The sequence below is a fragment of the Syngnathus acus genome, chromosome 13 (genome assembly GCF_901709675.1).
Source record: "Syngnathus acus chromosome 13, fSynAcu1.2, whole genome shotgun sequence".
Classification (NCBI taxonomy): Eukaryota; Metazoa; Chordata; class Actinopteri; order Syngnathiformes; family Syngnathidae; genus Syngnathus; species Syngnathus acus.
This window is the reverse complement of record NC_051098.1, coordinates 13,285,831-13,302,358: the sequence shown is the minus strand read 5'-3', so window position 1 is coordinate 13,302,358 and position 16,528 is coordinate 13,285,831. Positions and strand designations below refer to the sequence as shown.

Here is a 16,528-nt window from a genome sequence, read left to right as displayed (position 1 = left end):
CGTTCAAGGTGCCCCCATAAAAGTTGTATGGGCGTGCCTGCGTTTGTATCTGTCAAAATGCACCTTGAGACACTTCAGTGGGTACCCTAACTCAGTGTTTCCCAATCTTTGTTAAACTTGAGCAAAGGCACAGTTTATATTAGAAAAAACACAGGCACAGCACGAAACAAAAATGTCCAACTATGTGGATTCAGCTACCTAGCAACATGCGGTTTGCACATTTGAGTAATTCTTCCACTTACCACTAGAGGGAGCCTCGTACCAATAATATCACAGTTTGAGTAAAAATGATAGGCGGTATCAGAGGTACTCTCACTGTTGCATTCTTCTTTCTGTCTTTGTGTCCATTTAGCCTGTATGAAATCCATCATGGTCACATCATGAAAAAGCATTCCTTTTTCTCTTTGTATCAAGTCATTAAATAGCAGTGATGGGTTCCTATTACACTGTGACACGTGTCGTGGCCTTTTAATAAATGGGTAGATTGCTTTTAATCTCATTGCTTTTATCTCTGTAATATAACTATAATCTTTTTTTAAACCTATGAACCTGCCTTTCAAGTTACTTGAAACGAAATTTGTGAGTGGTGTTAAACTTGATACGATGCAACATATTGTTAAATTAATAGTCCTCAGACTAAATGCTCACTTAAATGGTTGTCTTAAAAAAAAAAAAGATACATGATATTGGATACTATTTGAATTTGTTCAAATTCAGATGTGGTCAGAAGAGTCTTCACACACAATATAAATTGTTAAGGCTTTCATTTATTTGACTACAATCATGTCCCATAGTCTGTTTATCAAACAGCAACCGCCATCCCAAGTAAAACCCACCATAGAGATTTTCACTTTTTCATTTCTTTTAGACTCCTATTAAAACACAGTTATACAGAACGAGAGTGCAAACAATCACAAATTGCATCTTATATACAGCAGGTATATATTATTTTATCATTTTATATATATATATATATATATATATATATATATATATATATATATATATATATATATATATATATATATATATACATATATATATATATATATATATACACATACATATATACACATATATATATATATATATATATATATATATTCCTTTGCGCAACAGTTTTGGTAGCTGGAGAAATAAAATCTAGGAAAAACAAACACATTTTAGGCACTCCTCTTAACTGCCATGTGATTCTGACAAACAAGCACATCTCAGAAAAGTACATGACAGTTGTCTGTTTTTTTGCATTTTTTTTAAAAAAAAAGCTCTTGAAGATTTTTTATATCGAACCATTTTACAGTGCTCTTAAATATTTCAATGTATAAATCAGTAGCAAAGCTCGTTACTGATAATTCGTAATTTCTCTTCTCCCCTCAAAAAAGTGTTGACACGCTAATCCGTGCAAAACCTGTTCCATTTGTTTTCAAATGGCAATCCAAAACTTAAAAAAAAAACAATGATTATCTAATCGTTACTTTTTTTTTTAATGTAATACAAAAGAGCGGGAGACAACAACCTGATTTTTCAACGTTCAATTAAAAATAGAAAATGTATAACAGGGCGCAGGACTGAATACGATTTATGTCATTGGTTGCCTTTCCGTGACCTGGAAATTTGGTAACAAGCGTGACTTGGAAAAGATCCATTCGCCTGTTAACCATCACAATGCTATCCATTTGTTCTGTTATACTAAAAAAAAGTCCAACGAGTGCCTTTTGATTTTTGATTGCCAATTAAAATGGAAGGAAGGACTGATACTTGGATTGCCACAGTAACGTAAAAGAGACACTTGTCCGGGCTGCGTGGGACCGATCAAAAAGGCATGTTGGCCATACCGTCGGGACCGTAACCGATGGGGCTGTCCAGAGACATCCCCCGCTGTCTGAGCGACTGGGGTCCCATCATTCCAGTCTGTGCGTGGGATGGGGCCATCAAGGGACCCTGAGGGGACATTAAAGCAGCCTGGGGGCCAAAGGGGTCTCCCGGCATGTTGCGCTGCTTGGCCTGCATCATCATCATGTTTTGCCTCGCCATCAAATTGTGCTGGTGCTGCTGAGGCGACATCATTCCCGGGTAGGGGTGGTGGAGAAGACTGTTGGGCATCATGGCTTGCTGTTGTTGGGGAACCATCCCTGTCCTTCCCAACATGTGTCCCATGTCTGCGTTAGACACCATTCCCCTGGCGTCCCCCTGGAGAACGGCCATGTTTTGGCCGAGTCCGCCGTGCCCCTGGTGAGGCGGCGGCTCCCCCATCATGTTCTGCAAATTGGCCAAGTGGGGGTTGGATGACGAGATGTGCGGAGAACCAGAAGAAGACAAGTGTTTGAGAAGCTGCTGAGAAGTCGGCTGCTGTGAGCCGGGCCCCTGGTTCGGTTTGCTCTTGGGGAAATACTGCAGAGTGCTGCTGGGCTTGTCGGAGGGAATGATGCGGGACAGGTCGAACTCGGGAATCCCCGAGTGGGTCGGTCGTATGACTTCGCTCAGATCTGGGCCATCGCCCATGGAAAGGCCTGGGAAGGACTCTGAGGGATGACGGTGGCGTTGGTGCAGCCGTTGAGGTGGGAGGATGTCCTCGCCGGACTGAGAGAAATTCTGCGACATTCGGCCCATGGGTGAGCGAATACGGCCGTGAGACGACGGCTGCATGCGGGGGAAAGTCGCCATCTGGTTTTGAGACATGGGTGAGATGTTGCAAGGACCGAGGTCATCGCTTCCTCCGACCATCATGTTGGAACTCAGAAGAGGAAGGCCCGTCGGGTTTGGGGAAGACAGCATGTGTTCCGAGGCTTCGTGGGAGAGTTGCTGCTGACCTTGGCTCGGGATTCTCACGGGGCTTTGGGAATCACTATGGCCACCGATGGAACTCTGGGAGACCAGGATCTGAGATGCCGCCGGGTTTCCTGTTGGCGTAGCAAAACCGGCATGTTACGATCAGAGTGTAAAAAAAAATAAAAAATAAAAAACCACACCAAGCAGATGAAAATGTGACACCCGTTGTGTTTTTGGGTTCGTACCTCCGATGCTAACACCGGGCAGAAGAGGTCGATCGGGCAGCATCTCGTCATCAGAAGTGGCTATTGTCTTAATTGCGTCGTGGTAAAGAGGAGTGGAACTGGGCAGGGTGTACTTGGACAGCTGAGACATGATCAGCGACAACGGATTCTTTGCTTTTGAGCCGTCGGGCGAAGTCACAAATGTCATACCGGGATTCATCGAGCCTGGTTGGGTACTCGGGGTGGAGTTGGAACTCCTGGGGGGGATTGATCGCCCTGCAAAAAAAAAAAAAAAAAAAACATCAGAGTAAAGGTCACCAAAAAGTATGAATGAGGACTTCAGAAAACATTTTGAATCTACCCGTCTCGGAATGACTTCCACCATTGCCCGCCGCCCTCACGGCGGTGAGACCGGCCGGACTTGAAGGATCTGTTTTGGGAGACATCCACGCAGGAGAGCCCATCGCCACAGCCGGGGACTTGAGTCGCCCAGGTGAGATGGATGGGGAGTGCAAGTCATGGTTCGAAGAGCCCATTATCTGGGGTGATTTCACGGAAGAAGAGCAAGGTGTCCCCGCACCAGATGCAGGGGGAAGAGGGGGGTGAGAGCCCGCGGGGGCCATCATGGAGGGTGACTTCTGCCCCGGGGCCGACGGAGAAGGAAGAAGCGCCGACGGCTCTCGGTGAAGGGATGGCGAATTGAGCTGGACCGTAGGAGAGGTCATCGGGTGAACGTTGACCGATAGGTCGGGAGGATGCCGAGGACCGGGAGCGACTCCTCGGAGGTCTCCGGCGAGCGGCATATGACTGAGCCGCGGCGTACTTCCCATCTGAATACGAGCCTCCAGTTCGGGCCCAAACATCTCCGGACCGGGCTGCGGAGGATACGGCCCTTCGCCCGCTCCACCACCGTAAGGGCCTTGCGTCGGAAAACGAAAGGATCCATCGGGTCCCGAGACCATTCCCATATTTCTTCTTTCATTTTGTGACGCTCGTATTCTTGCAATCTCGCCAGGAGTGAAGAACTCACTTAAAGTCCCCACTCTTCCTGCGCCTCTACGGAGTTTTTGCTGGAGAGCCATATGCTGCTGCTGCTGCATATTCATCTGTGGGTTCATGTTGATGGAAAGGTTGCTCCCCAGATGACAATCGATTAAGTCTCTAATCTGAGGCCCTCCTCCGGGAGAGCCCACCATATCCCGTGAACCGAGAAAGTCCATAGGATCTCCTTGATTGGAAGGGGGACCCCTGCCCATACCCACATTGGAGAAGTCTGGGACTCCAGGATTTTCCATAATTCTTGAAGCCATATTGCCCTGTTGCTGCTGCGCCATAATCCGGTCGAGTTCAAACCTAGGAAGACCCTGCAACTGCCGCTTGTCGGAAATGCGAAATAATTCCTCGCGGGCTAAAAGATGTTCTGGCTCATCCAGCAAGTGTTGAGGTGGGTAGCGACCGTGGAATTGACCTCCGCCGTCCATGTGGTTGGGCATATTATCGAGCCAAATCCCCGGCCTGGTCGGTCTTTGGGGTCCGAGACCGTCGACGGGTAACATCCCTCCTGGACTGCCGGGAAAGCCCGCTCCACCCGGTGGGCCTCTCTGCACGTGTGCTAGGAACCTCGGACGTCCAGGTCCTTCTTGGTGCATGGCGGCCATTCGTAAATGTCCAGGCATTGCTCCTCCCCCCATCATATTTGCAGAAACCCACTGTTGATCTCCAGGCTTGCTGTGATATGGGGGAGGAGGTCCCCTGATCATCACGGGACCTCCGTGCAAGCCCGTTTCAGTCATCATCCTAAAGTCCTGTGGACTTTGCATTTCCTGTTGCCTCCTTTTCTCCTGGTAGTACTCTTCTTGGAGTTTCCGCCAGGCGATTTGCTCTTGGGTCAGCCCCTCTGGTCCAAGCAAGGGGCCCATGTCCAAGCCAGGCGAGGATAGCTGCTGGTGAGGATGCTGCGCTAGATGATGGCGAGGGTCCATTTCGGGGCTGTGAGCGGCGCCGCCGAGCGACTGCGTTTGTGACATGATTGACTGCAGTGGCTCTTCAAACTTCTTCATGGTTCCCAGAGACGCCAACGCCGACAGCGCCATGCTACCGCAATCTCCAGTGTTTGTACCGTTGTCGCCGTCCTCCAGAATAGCACCTCGATCGCCGCTACTGTTGCTCATGACGTGGGAAACGTTATTTGCGAGGTTACCGGTGGGAACCCCCGCGTCACCGTGAGGGCTCCCTCTCGCTCCAGTGCGTAGTAACAACCTCTCGATGTCCCTCAGTGTCTGCAAAGAACGCTCGCGGTGTTCCAGCTGCTCCTTGGAAAGACCGCCTGGGTTGCCGGGGCCGCTTCTCTGTCCCGTGTCGCTTTGTAAATGCGCAGACAGGATGGAAGGACTCCCCGACGGAGAGAGACTAGCAACGGGAAGACCCTCACTGTGTACAGGGACCGAGCCTAAAGGCGTGCCTCTGCCATCGCCCTCTGGCCTATGGGAGGGAATGGAGAGGCCACCATGTCTGCTCCGAGGGGAATCGTTGTCAGAGTGGCCACCCGATGTCGGCGTTCCCGCCGCAAGTGCGGGGACGCCACCTCCCGCCGAGCTCGGCCTCGGAGTTCCGCTTTTGGATTTCGGGGCGGCTGCGGGAGGAGAGGCGCTGGAGTTCACCTTCTCGACGAGCCTTGCGTAGCACTGCGGTAAAAAGAAACAAACATTTTGATGATTATGATTTGCTAGACTCCCACCAAAATGGATGTATAAAGTATCATTGTCTGACCTGCTCTAACTTGGTTCGTGGAATATTTTGCTGATGAAACTGAAGAATGGAATCAGTGTTTCCTTTCATGACTGATTCTGCAGCACTGTTGAAGCAAAGAAAAAAGTGGTAAACCCCAAACTAAATTTAAGTGCTTGAAGGTCTATTTGACATTTGTAAATGGAAGCTTACCTGTTGGCCATGCTGGTTGTGAAGACATACAACAGCTGCTGCGAGGACTGAGGTGGAGGCGGTCCTGGCTTCGGTCCAGGCTTCGGTCCAGGTGCTGGTCCGCAAGCCATTACAGGCTCAGACGTGACTGGCCCCGCAGGCGGATGATCTGGTTGCGCCTGCCTGGGTCCCGGCAGCACTCGCTCCCCTAAAAAAATAAAAACATTGAAGCACATTATGCAAACACTAGTTAAACCACACGTAAAATTAACTGGAGGAGGCCAGTCCACAAACAATGAAGAAAAAAAATATATATATAAGGGGACTAATATTTCTTCATGAGATCGTAAAGCACACAGTGAGTTCTGACTCACGTTGAGTTGTTGACAAGCGCGGCTTGTCTTCGTCGTCCTCCGTGTCGGGTCCGGAGCACCACTCGTCTCCACTGTATGGCTGCTTCTTCTCCAGAACGCAACGACGCTTACTGCGTGTGACTCCCTCTTCAACACACATACACAAAAACTTGTGAGGATATTGTCCTTATTTTTTATTTTTTTAAAGAGAAGTTCTCAAACTTTTTGGGTCTTTGGATTTAGAAAGTTGGCCATTTTCTTGAAAAAATGGGAAGGTTAAAAAAAAAAACATTTCATAACCCCAAAAAAAACCAACCTTCACAAGAGCAAAGATTTATTTTTGGAGAATCGAGTCGTATTCTGTTGGCATAAAATGTTGTCATTGTGTCATATTTTCTCAAGATAAAAAAGTAATACAATATCGCAGTGAAAGTTCAACGGGGCAAGAAAGTACCATTTTCCGACGACTTCATAAACACAACATCATTCTTGCACTATCTCGCCACTCATGGAGGCCTTTTTTTCTGAACTAAATCAATCAGTGTAAATACACCCGCAAGGCAGCAGGGGGCGCCCCTGACGATTCAACGGCAACGATTGCTTGTTTTCCTGCCAATGTTATGTTGCCAAGGGCGACCGGATTCTTTTCACAATAAAGTCAGTCATTGAGCCAATTTGTTTGTCTTGGTCACGGGCCTTGTCCTGCTTATTGCAGCTCAGTCGTGTGCAGCACAGATGAATGCAGGTTTGACCTTTGTTTCAATTCAAACACTTTGATGCAGCCCAAAAAAATAAATAAAAAAAATGACAATGGTACAGAAAAAACAAAAATATTTTCTGTAATTTTTTCATCAACTAATGTTTGTGTTAATGAGGACGTCTCACTTGGATAGGTGATGCACCAAATACACAAAATAGTCATCATCTTTTTTTCAACAAGGGTTACTCAAACAGGCCCATGACCTTACCAGCGAGGACATGCAACGAACGCCTTTTCATGTGAAACACGTCATTGCTGCTATCAGAAGCCTTGGGGGAGTCAAGGGAGGAAATTCTGCCGCTTCACTGAAAGGTCGGGGCATTTTCTCTATTACGTTTACTTCCTGTCGTGGAGGATGTCAAGAAGGCACGTCATCTCGAGAGTTTTTTGACAGATTGAAACTGACAGCAGGGGGGAAAGGTAGTGACCTTTGACATTCTTAAAGGAGGGTTGATGTTTTTTTTTTTTTATGTGCATTTAAGTGTATTAACACTTTTGTGTTATCGGGAACTCCAAAATTGCCTGTATGTATGTATGTGATGTTCACCACTCCTGGTCCGGACTACAAATGAATCACCTTCACGATAAAGAAAAATATAAAACTTTTAAATTGCAGGAGATGCTGAAATGAAAAAAAAGAGGTCTCACCTGCTTTGGCATCAGCTTCCAGGTTTTTAGGAGCAGCATGTCGCGGTTCACCAGAGTCCACAGATACGCTCCTCTCCCGCTTACTTTTGGTTTTGAGCAGTCCTCCGACGCTGCTCGCCGATTGGCCGGCGCACTTGGGCACGGGGTTGCTCTTGTTGACGCCATGGCCGCCGGCCCCGAGGCGGCTCTTGGGGCCCGGGTGGCCGGCGGGTCCCTGCTGCTGCTGAGCCTGCAGGTTTACGGCGGCCATTTGAGCTCGTCCGTCACCAGTGACCTTGCTCGCCATGATTGGCCGGCTTATTGTCCGTGTGCATTTGATTGGCTGCTGAGTGAGGCTTAGGAGCGGCGTGGAGAAGATGTCGGCCGGCCGGGGCTCACATTGCGATCAGGCAACGCTAGAAATAAAAATAAAAAATACATTATTTTAGATCTCAATGATAGTTAGCTTTATTCATAGATGAACCATGTACGATTGCAATCTTAAAAATCTTCATGAAGTGAACATCCAACCTGTCAATGATTGTAAACGCACTCAGGTTTGCGGATGAGGCCCGACATCGCCATTGCGGCTCTCCCGCTTCATGCTTCAGTGGACGCGCTCAGACCTGGACACAGGGAGAGAGAGTCATCTCGACAATCATTGCCGTGTTCCTCTGCCTCGGTGTCAACATGGACTCGGCGAGGGAGTTGGACAAGAACAGTGATAAGAGCCTCGCACGGTCATCGCACTGCGTCTTTAACAGTGAGCCAGCCGACAGTTGTTTGGACTAAGGGGGGAGGGGGGTTGCAGTTCGCCGCGGTCCAAGTAGCCCAGCAGCATTCTGGGTCGGTAAAGATCTTCACAGCACATTCCACAACACTTTGTGTAGCGATACCTGACTCACCCGCCGCCTCACGAAACAAACATGCCTGACTCATGACGTGTTTTGCTGTGAGCCCTTTTTGCACACATGACCTGCAAGGTGCATAACGGCAGACGCCGCTTTTATTCCCCTGTCGCTTTCACACAGAAGCCAGCCGAGTTAAAATACACTGAACCGAAAACAGACCTTCAAATGGTCAAAATGATGTTCAAGTAAGACATCGAAACTAAAGTTTTTGCATGTATGGGAGGAGCGGGTTAGGCGTGGGCTGTGCGTGGAAGTTGCTTCAGAACTGTGAGGCAAGAGCTAACCAACTGGCGCTTGAGATAAAAACGGTGGAACCCTTGACTCAAATCTCAAGGAACCTGCTTCTGATTTTAATGTTTGACAGATAGAGTGAAACAAATGATGGGGGGGTGCCTTTCAAAAGGCCATCACCCCCCCCCCCCCCCCACTCAAAAGTCTTTCAGACTCCAATGATGAATAAACTATCTTTTGTTCAGTCTTTTCGTAACACCCGGTTGCTAAACGGCCCCAAAATGAAAACACAATGCCGCCATTAGTCATTAACTCACCAACTAAAGTCAAGAACAGGGACACGCCTTGTGCGCCGGGGCCAGGACCTCATCACTCATTAACCTAGCGGGGCTGGTTAGATGTCGCCCCTGTTTACAAATGTGACTCACTGGCTTTGTGCATCACACAGCCGGAGGGTGCGTGGGGTGATGGGGGGGCAGACTAATCACACAACGGGCTGCCGACCTTCGAGTAGACGGCCAAGATGAGATAGGGCCTATCTGGGAGTGAATGCCGACCTGGGGCGATAGCAACCAGACGCTGGCTTCAAGAAGAGTCTGTCGAGGTTGTCGCCAGCAATGTGCCAGCGCTTTCGCTGATGCATTTTGGGTTGAGAAAAAAAAAAAATAATTCAAAACTTGGTTTATCTACCTGGTCTCTAAAAGAGGCAAAAAACAAAAAGAGAAATTACATCACGGAGGAGAGGGAGCCCATGCTGCAGACACGCCCCCTTTTTTATAAGACTCGTATAAACACAAATCTGGCGCAGATACTTTGATAGTTTTTTTTTTTTAAATGGATTTATCAATTTAGAACAATTGCCAGATTAATGGGTTATTAGTTAAAATAATCAGAGAGCAGCTTTAAAATGAAAATTGTGCAGCTAATCAGTGTAATCGGTAATGGCATCGGAAGCACGATCGTAAGAACCCTAATTAAAACATATAAATGATCAAAAATATTTTTATGCCTTACCATTTAAGTGACTTCAACTCAAGTCTAAATTTCCTCATCTACTGAATATCAAATTTCGCTGACTCACTCATACCAGTCGAGCTCGTTATGCAAAGTAGCCGAGGCTAATCAGATTGCGTCGTCTGATTGGTCGCTGTCACTCGCGCTAATCTTGGAACAGACTCGAGGAAAAGAAAACAACTCATGCAAGTTCTGAGTAGCGTGAAGTTAACAAGCAGATTGTTTCTGCTGGACCAGGGTTTAATAAACTTATCGATTATCCTATTTTTTTTGCCAAACGTAAGAATTGTCACTGGTCTCCAAAACTATTTGGTGCTCCCACTATATTTGGAACACAGCGGAGTGCATTCATAGAAAGTGGCGGTCTTCCCCCCCCCCCGAAGAATTAGCCCGTTACCAAACATGGGACTCCGGAGGAAAAATAAGTCAGAGGCCAAAACAACATGTACGACCCTTGACGACATAAAAACCACCAAGTGTTTTTCTTCCCCCTCCGTGGAAAATGTTGAGCTTTACTTAATCTGTGCGATTAATTGCTGCGGTGATGTAATATGACGTTAAAAAAAAAACATTTAGTACAAAAATGTTGCCACTATGCGCGTGACACAAATATTTTTCACACAAAAGGCGTTGACGCCAGCTGTTCCTGTCTGCTAAATGATTTTTCCAGTGATTGACATGCAAGCTCCGCAAGTTTTTTTCAATGAGCAAGCAAGCCTGTGTCGACTTTCTCGGAGAAGAAGCCGCTATGACAGAAGGTGACAGAAAGAAGTCAGAGAAATCATTTCAAACAACATCTTGGCTGCCTTTTATGAAGATAAATGATTAATTCAATCATCAATGTGGTTGTGTAACGTTTAAGCTTGTGAGGAATTAATGTCTCGGGCAAGTTGCGACTCGCTGGCAGGAAAGCAAAGGCAGCATTATGTGCGCGTTCTTCACACGCCTCCTCCTCCCCTGCCAGCCCCCGCGTTTGCCGCTGACGGTGTAACGGGAAAGGACGTCACGGCTCAGCAACATCAAATGAAAGGAGGCCGTCCGCCTATCGCGAGCCCTCGACCCACCGGTTGGCCTCGGCTTGTTGTGTTGCCACGGCAACCTGCTTCCAAAGCCTCTAACGCGAAGGCTGTTGTTTGCCCGCCGCCGCCGCTTGGTGCACTTTACCCCCGACAGGCTCGGCGGGATGGCGGCGTCGCAGATGAGAGACGCGAGCCGAGTAATTTGCAGAGGATGGAACTGATAAAAGCGCAACGACGTGTCAGATGTTTGCGCTCACGGCCGGCGACCTCAAGTAAACTCTCACCGTGTCTTCCGACAAGCTCCGCGAGCGTCGGCAAAACACACAGCATGTCGGGAGACTACAAAAAAAAAACTGATGTGATTATGTGGACAAAAGTGTTTGGGCGCCATCTTGTAGCATTTTGGCACACGGAGCAAGCAAATAGGTACATTTTTCATGGAATGACAGAGGGAGATGAGTAAACACACTGTGAGCTTGTCCTTGTCACGCGTGTGATTTCCCACATTTAATAACCGGGTCAAGAAGTTTAAACTCACACGGACCAAGCACCGGCGGAGCCTTCGGAAGTAGCGGGTGATTTTTTTGCTCGGCGGCTAAACGGTTACATTCTTCGGAAGGCGTTCTTGGAAGCCTGCCAATTAGAGCAAGGGAATGTCTAAAAATGCAACCTCATCAACTGACAACAAAGCTCGCCAAAGAATTTTTTGTAATCGCCCAGTTTCGGGATGTATATCTCCCTCCCTCCCTCACCGCTAGCGTGAATTTGATGAGCTAGCAGGCGGCCGTTTGCCGCCACAGCCGGAGAATTTCATTTTCGTGCGGCGAAGCGCGTCAAGTGACACCGGAGAGGGGATGGTCACACCGCAGCGTCGGTCGGCACGACAACAATGACGGGAAGAACGCAACTGGGGACGAGAGGAGGGACGTGGCTAACGACGGCGGGTGACCAATTAGCGCTAAGTGGTGTGCGAACATACCTGCCGGTGTCACCTGAGGCCAGTTTGGCTGCCTCACTGGTTGCTCCTTTAAGCTCACACCAGAGACACGGCACAAGCGCATGACTACAACAAATAAACATTGTTTACTTTAGGACGTCTAAACTGCTTCCAGAGGGCCACAAACAGAAAAATGGAACTTCGCATTTGCGATATGCTGCAGGTTGTCGTACACTTCGCAGTTAAACACATTTAATTTAAAAAAAACTGTTATTGATGACAAACTGAAAAATGTATTTAGAGGTGCAACAATTAATCACCATCTAGGCAATTGTCAAATTAAGTGACGACTTTGACAATTGATTGCTTGGAGACATTAAAATAAAAAATTATTCAATCCTTTGAATTTAAGTCTCAACAACAAATAGTCAGATTTCGGAGGTGAAAGTTTGTGTTTAACCTAAAGACGACATATGCTGCTTTTAGTTTGGAAAACTATTCTATATAATGTTCTACCGATAGGATTTTATTTCATCATGACTGTCACATGCTTTTCCTTTCAAAATCAATTAATTTGTCGCTATTGTAGACGGAAAATACAGGAAGCTGAGTCAGCACCACACGTGATCCGACTTGCATTTTTCATGTACACCACCTTCTGTCTATACAAATGCAACCAAATGAGGTCAAACCTAGTCAATATGAAATATTTGGCCACATCAACAATTCTGACGTATGATTTATACTGCGTGGATCAAGTCTAACAACCGCCACAATTTAAGACGGAACATAAAAATAATTGTGATTGTTTGGAAACTGACTCCAAGTATGCAATTCACCACCTATTTGTAGTTTTCTATACTCATCATTACGTACTGTTTTGGTTTATTATTGATGATTTCTATAATTGCAACGTGATAGTGGTGCTATTAAGGAATGGAGTTAAGTCGGGTAAGTCTCCACTAAAGGGTAAATGGCAAATGCACTGCCCGCCACTGAGTTGTGCAAGACAATTCGGATCGAGTTGCAAACTCTGTTAGTGGGCTAAATATAGCTAGCCGGGATATGGGAGCTCCAACACGCATGCAGGCTGCGTGTGCGTGTACTTAAAGCCGTCGCAGCGGCGTTATGGCAACCATGCATGCAACAGGCTGCAGGCTTGTTGTCATCGTGGACGAACCACGCATGCACGCACACGCATGGCGGGGAAGACGAGCCAAGAGCCGGACGAGCGAACACGCCTCACCGGTGATTGCTTACCGTGGCTGCGTGGAACATTTTGAATTGACGATTCCCCCCCCAAAAAACACGAGTTCTTTGAATCACCCCCCCAAAAAGTGAAATAAAATGTCAAGTAGTATTGCCTTAAAATGTCACAGTCGGATGGTTAATATGACAAGTCATCGTGTGCCCACACCGGCTGTGCGTGCAAGTGTCAGCCGCCTGTCACCACACACGGCTCGGGCACCTCCGCTTCCGCCGTCTCCCTAATTAGCTAGCCGACAGGCTAATACGAAGCAGCGGTTACGGAGCACAGGGTGGTTGACTGCATCCGTCGGACTCGGCGTGAGATCGGCCGAGGGACACTTGTGTTGCCCGAGGAGGGTGTGTGGGGCTTTTGTGCAAAGGACGCTGGCCGGTGGCATGGAAGCCCACTCAGGCGAGCTGGATGCGTCAGATGCTATCTTAGCTAGCATGCTAATTGACGTCTGCGCTGGCTAACTCAACTTTTGAAACCACCAGCAAACATTTAATTAAATCTAACAAAAAACAGCAAAGTTTTCATTTAACCAAGACAGTGGTGTGTGCGTAACGGTTAGAGGTTAAACATGCGGCGTACTCTACCCCATCTGGCTGCTGTGTGACACTCGTGGAGGAGGAGGAGGCCGACGTCAGGGGCCGACATTCCCCGGGGGTGGAAGCCGCCGACAGCGCTCGCTGAGCCGGCTCGGGTAGCAGCCACAGCCGCTTCCACACTCGCTGGAGTAGAGAGCGGCAGTAGGGGGTGAGGAGGGGGCGCACGGTAGTCTCGCCCACCACGGAGCTTTCAGCTAGCGTGGCGTGGCGTGGCGTGGCACGTCTCGCTGGAAGTTTGGGCTGAAATCAGGAGACGCGTCGCCTCGCTGCAGTTTATGCCTTCCAAGCAAGACGAGTCGCCATCGACGAGCTGACAATCACGCGAGTGTCCACACGGGCATCCGTAAGTCAGTCACTGACGAGTGTCACTGCGTGGACTTCCCACAGTGACACTCTCTGGACACTTCATTAGGTACACCCGCACTGCATTAAAAAAAAAAAAAGGGAAAAAAATCAACAACAGTAAAAACGGGCTTGAACAAGGCACATATTGAGAAAAACCTCACTGTACTCCATCAAACAAAAATGTCACGAATAAATGTTCTGAAATAATGATGGCCTTCTCTCAATGTATTCCCAAATTTATGTATTAAATCTGGATCTGTTTCGTTGAACATATTCTGTATGCGTGGCAACAGGTGAATATTAATTGTACCTTCTGCCATCTAGTGGAAAAGCATTTAATTGTTCTCCTAGTCCACTATTTGCGGTCAATAATGTGAAAAGGTGTACAATTAAAAATACATATTTTCACACTATCATTTCATTTGTTTATGCCCCACGTGATAAAGTTTTCTAAATCTAAACATTAAAATTCACTCTCATTTTTAAATGTAATTAGTTATTCACAATCAATCTTTTATTAGATTATGAATGAGATAAATGAATAATAAGACCTCGATGGAAAGTTTTGCCCATCTCTGGTCGATCGCCCACGTTTGATTGACAAGTAGTCGTTCAACAATGTGTTCATGATTATTATTGCGGTTGTGGAGGGCTGCGCCGCATCATGCTGAGAGCAAAATGTGGCTAAATATGCTTACCAAAATATTAGAAGCAGCTGTTGCTGTGATGCAGAGCAGTCGCACACAACCACAACAGCAAACATATTGTCAAATCATTGCTTAAATCGATTAACATTATCCCATCGTGACATATTTTGAAAGTTCAGACAACAAAAAAGCACTGAAACAGTTTTTTTCTTTTACACTGACATTTTTTTGGGGCATTTGTATTTACTGCATTTGTAATAATTAAGTTCCAAGTAACCTGACCTACAATTTTTTTTCCTTGATGGGCTGATTTTTTACTTTGACTTGAGATACAAGCGCTGTTTGGTTAACGGGTGACTCAAATGACATCACAGGCATATATTCTTTATCCTCTGCGAAGAACAACGAATATTAATGCCACACTGAGAATCTGAGAGGAGCCGTGTCTCCAGAACGAGAAAAAAAAAAAAAAAAAGCCATTGTCTTATACTTACGAACACCTGAATAAGGTGGAAGACCAACCAAGATCGAACTGTGCCCAATGCATTAGATAGATGGAATGGAAATTTATGCCTCAGCAGAAGGATGAAGATGGCCTGCAGGCTGATTTCTTTGTCATCATAAACATGTCATCCACTTTATGCGCGCCCATCACTTTTCCTGCCGCTATCCGACGAGCACCAATTAGAGTCGGGGAAGGACAGGGGCGGGCCGCGTGCTTTTTTTTCTTTGTGGGGGGTGGAGAGGGCGAAGAAAATGAAAAGAGCGATGCAAGGTCAGAAGAATGCATGGTGGCAGAGGATGAGAGAGCGAAGTCATGTTGTCATGGAAACTGGCATGGATGTGAGGAGACAAACAAGAATGTCAGTGGGGCACGCTGCGGGAAATAAACGTTGAGGTGCGTCCATTTTAAACGATGTGCGTCATGTAGAGAAAATTATCCAGACTATTCATCAATATGTGCCCATCCATTTATTTATTTATTTATTTTGTGCTGGAGTCCATCTCAACTATTTCTGGGGGTAGTTTTGGCTTTTTAGTTATAATTAGCGTTTGTTTCATTTTGACTTGTTTTGGATGTCTTCTAAAATGCTTGGCTTTAGTTTTCACTAATTGTTGTCAATAAATTAAACTACATTTCTGAAGCGCTGGCTTTTATGTCTAGGTCCAAGTTTTACTCAAGTTTCATGTGCTCACATTTTACTGGAATTAAAAGTGTGTTACAGGTAAATATACTTTTTGGGAATAAAACCTCTGCCTTGTTGATGTATTATGATAACATTGGTCATGAAAGCAGCCAAATTGCAGCCTTACGTCATGAAACGCATTTTCGAATTCAAGGACGTTTTTAAAACGTTAAATTTAAAAATGCATGGGCAGTTGAGTATGCGAAAGGATTTGTTTGGACGACTCCTTAAGAATGTTCAAGTGGCCGAGTGAGTGTTTGCTCCAGATGATAATGATGGTTTCCATGGTGACACGCGCTGCACTTTTGTTGCTTTTGTGTGTGGAGCCACTTTACCTGCTCAAACGTCTCTGCTCACATTCGGTGCGGTGCGTCCTGCATAATTTAAGATGGCCATTTCCACATTCTATCAAATGACAATTTTCTATTCCTGTCACATATTTGTAAATGCTGGCTGAGTGTTAAGCAGTGTCTCCAGAAAGGAAAAACGTTATTTTTGGGAGCTTAAGATCAGGGGATGCTTTGAGAATAATTGTCAATTTTTGTCTATGTGAAGCCCTTTGAGACTGCTTGTGATTTAGGGCTATACAAATAAACTTGACTTGACTTGATTTTTCTGAAAGCTAAGCAAGAAATTGATTAATCTTGCAGGCTAATAAATACGAGCTCTTCAGCCTTCCAAATTAAAACCAAGACACTCAGCAACTCTCTCCACAAAACACAGACAAA

At 46.5% G+C, this 16,528-nt stretch overlaps 1 protein-coding gene across 1 annotated transcript; it reads right to left on the bottom strand.

Annotated features, from left to right (window-relative positions):
• Window positions 1-1,486: 1,486 nt before the first annotated feature.
• Window positions 1,487-14,122, bottom strand: bcl9l (bcl9 like). The gene is given in 10 exon segments (XM_037267420.1): window positions 1,487-2,900; window positions 3,015-3,269; window positions 3,355-5,677; window positions 5,763-5,847; window positions 5,934-6,120; window positions 6,287-6,412; window positions 7,674-7,947; window positions 7,949-8,068; window positions 8,184-8,278; window positions 13,610-14,122. Coding segments are annotated over 8 exon segments (4,377 nt in total). The 5' UTR covers window positions 7,988-8,068; window positions 8,184-8,278; window positions 13,610-14,122; the 3' UTR covers window positions 1,487-1,812.
• Window positions 14,123-16,528: the final 2,406 nt, after the last annotated feature.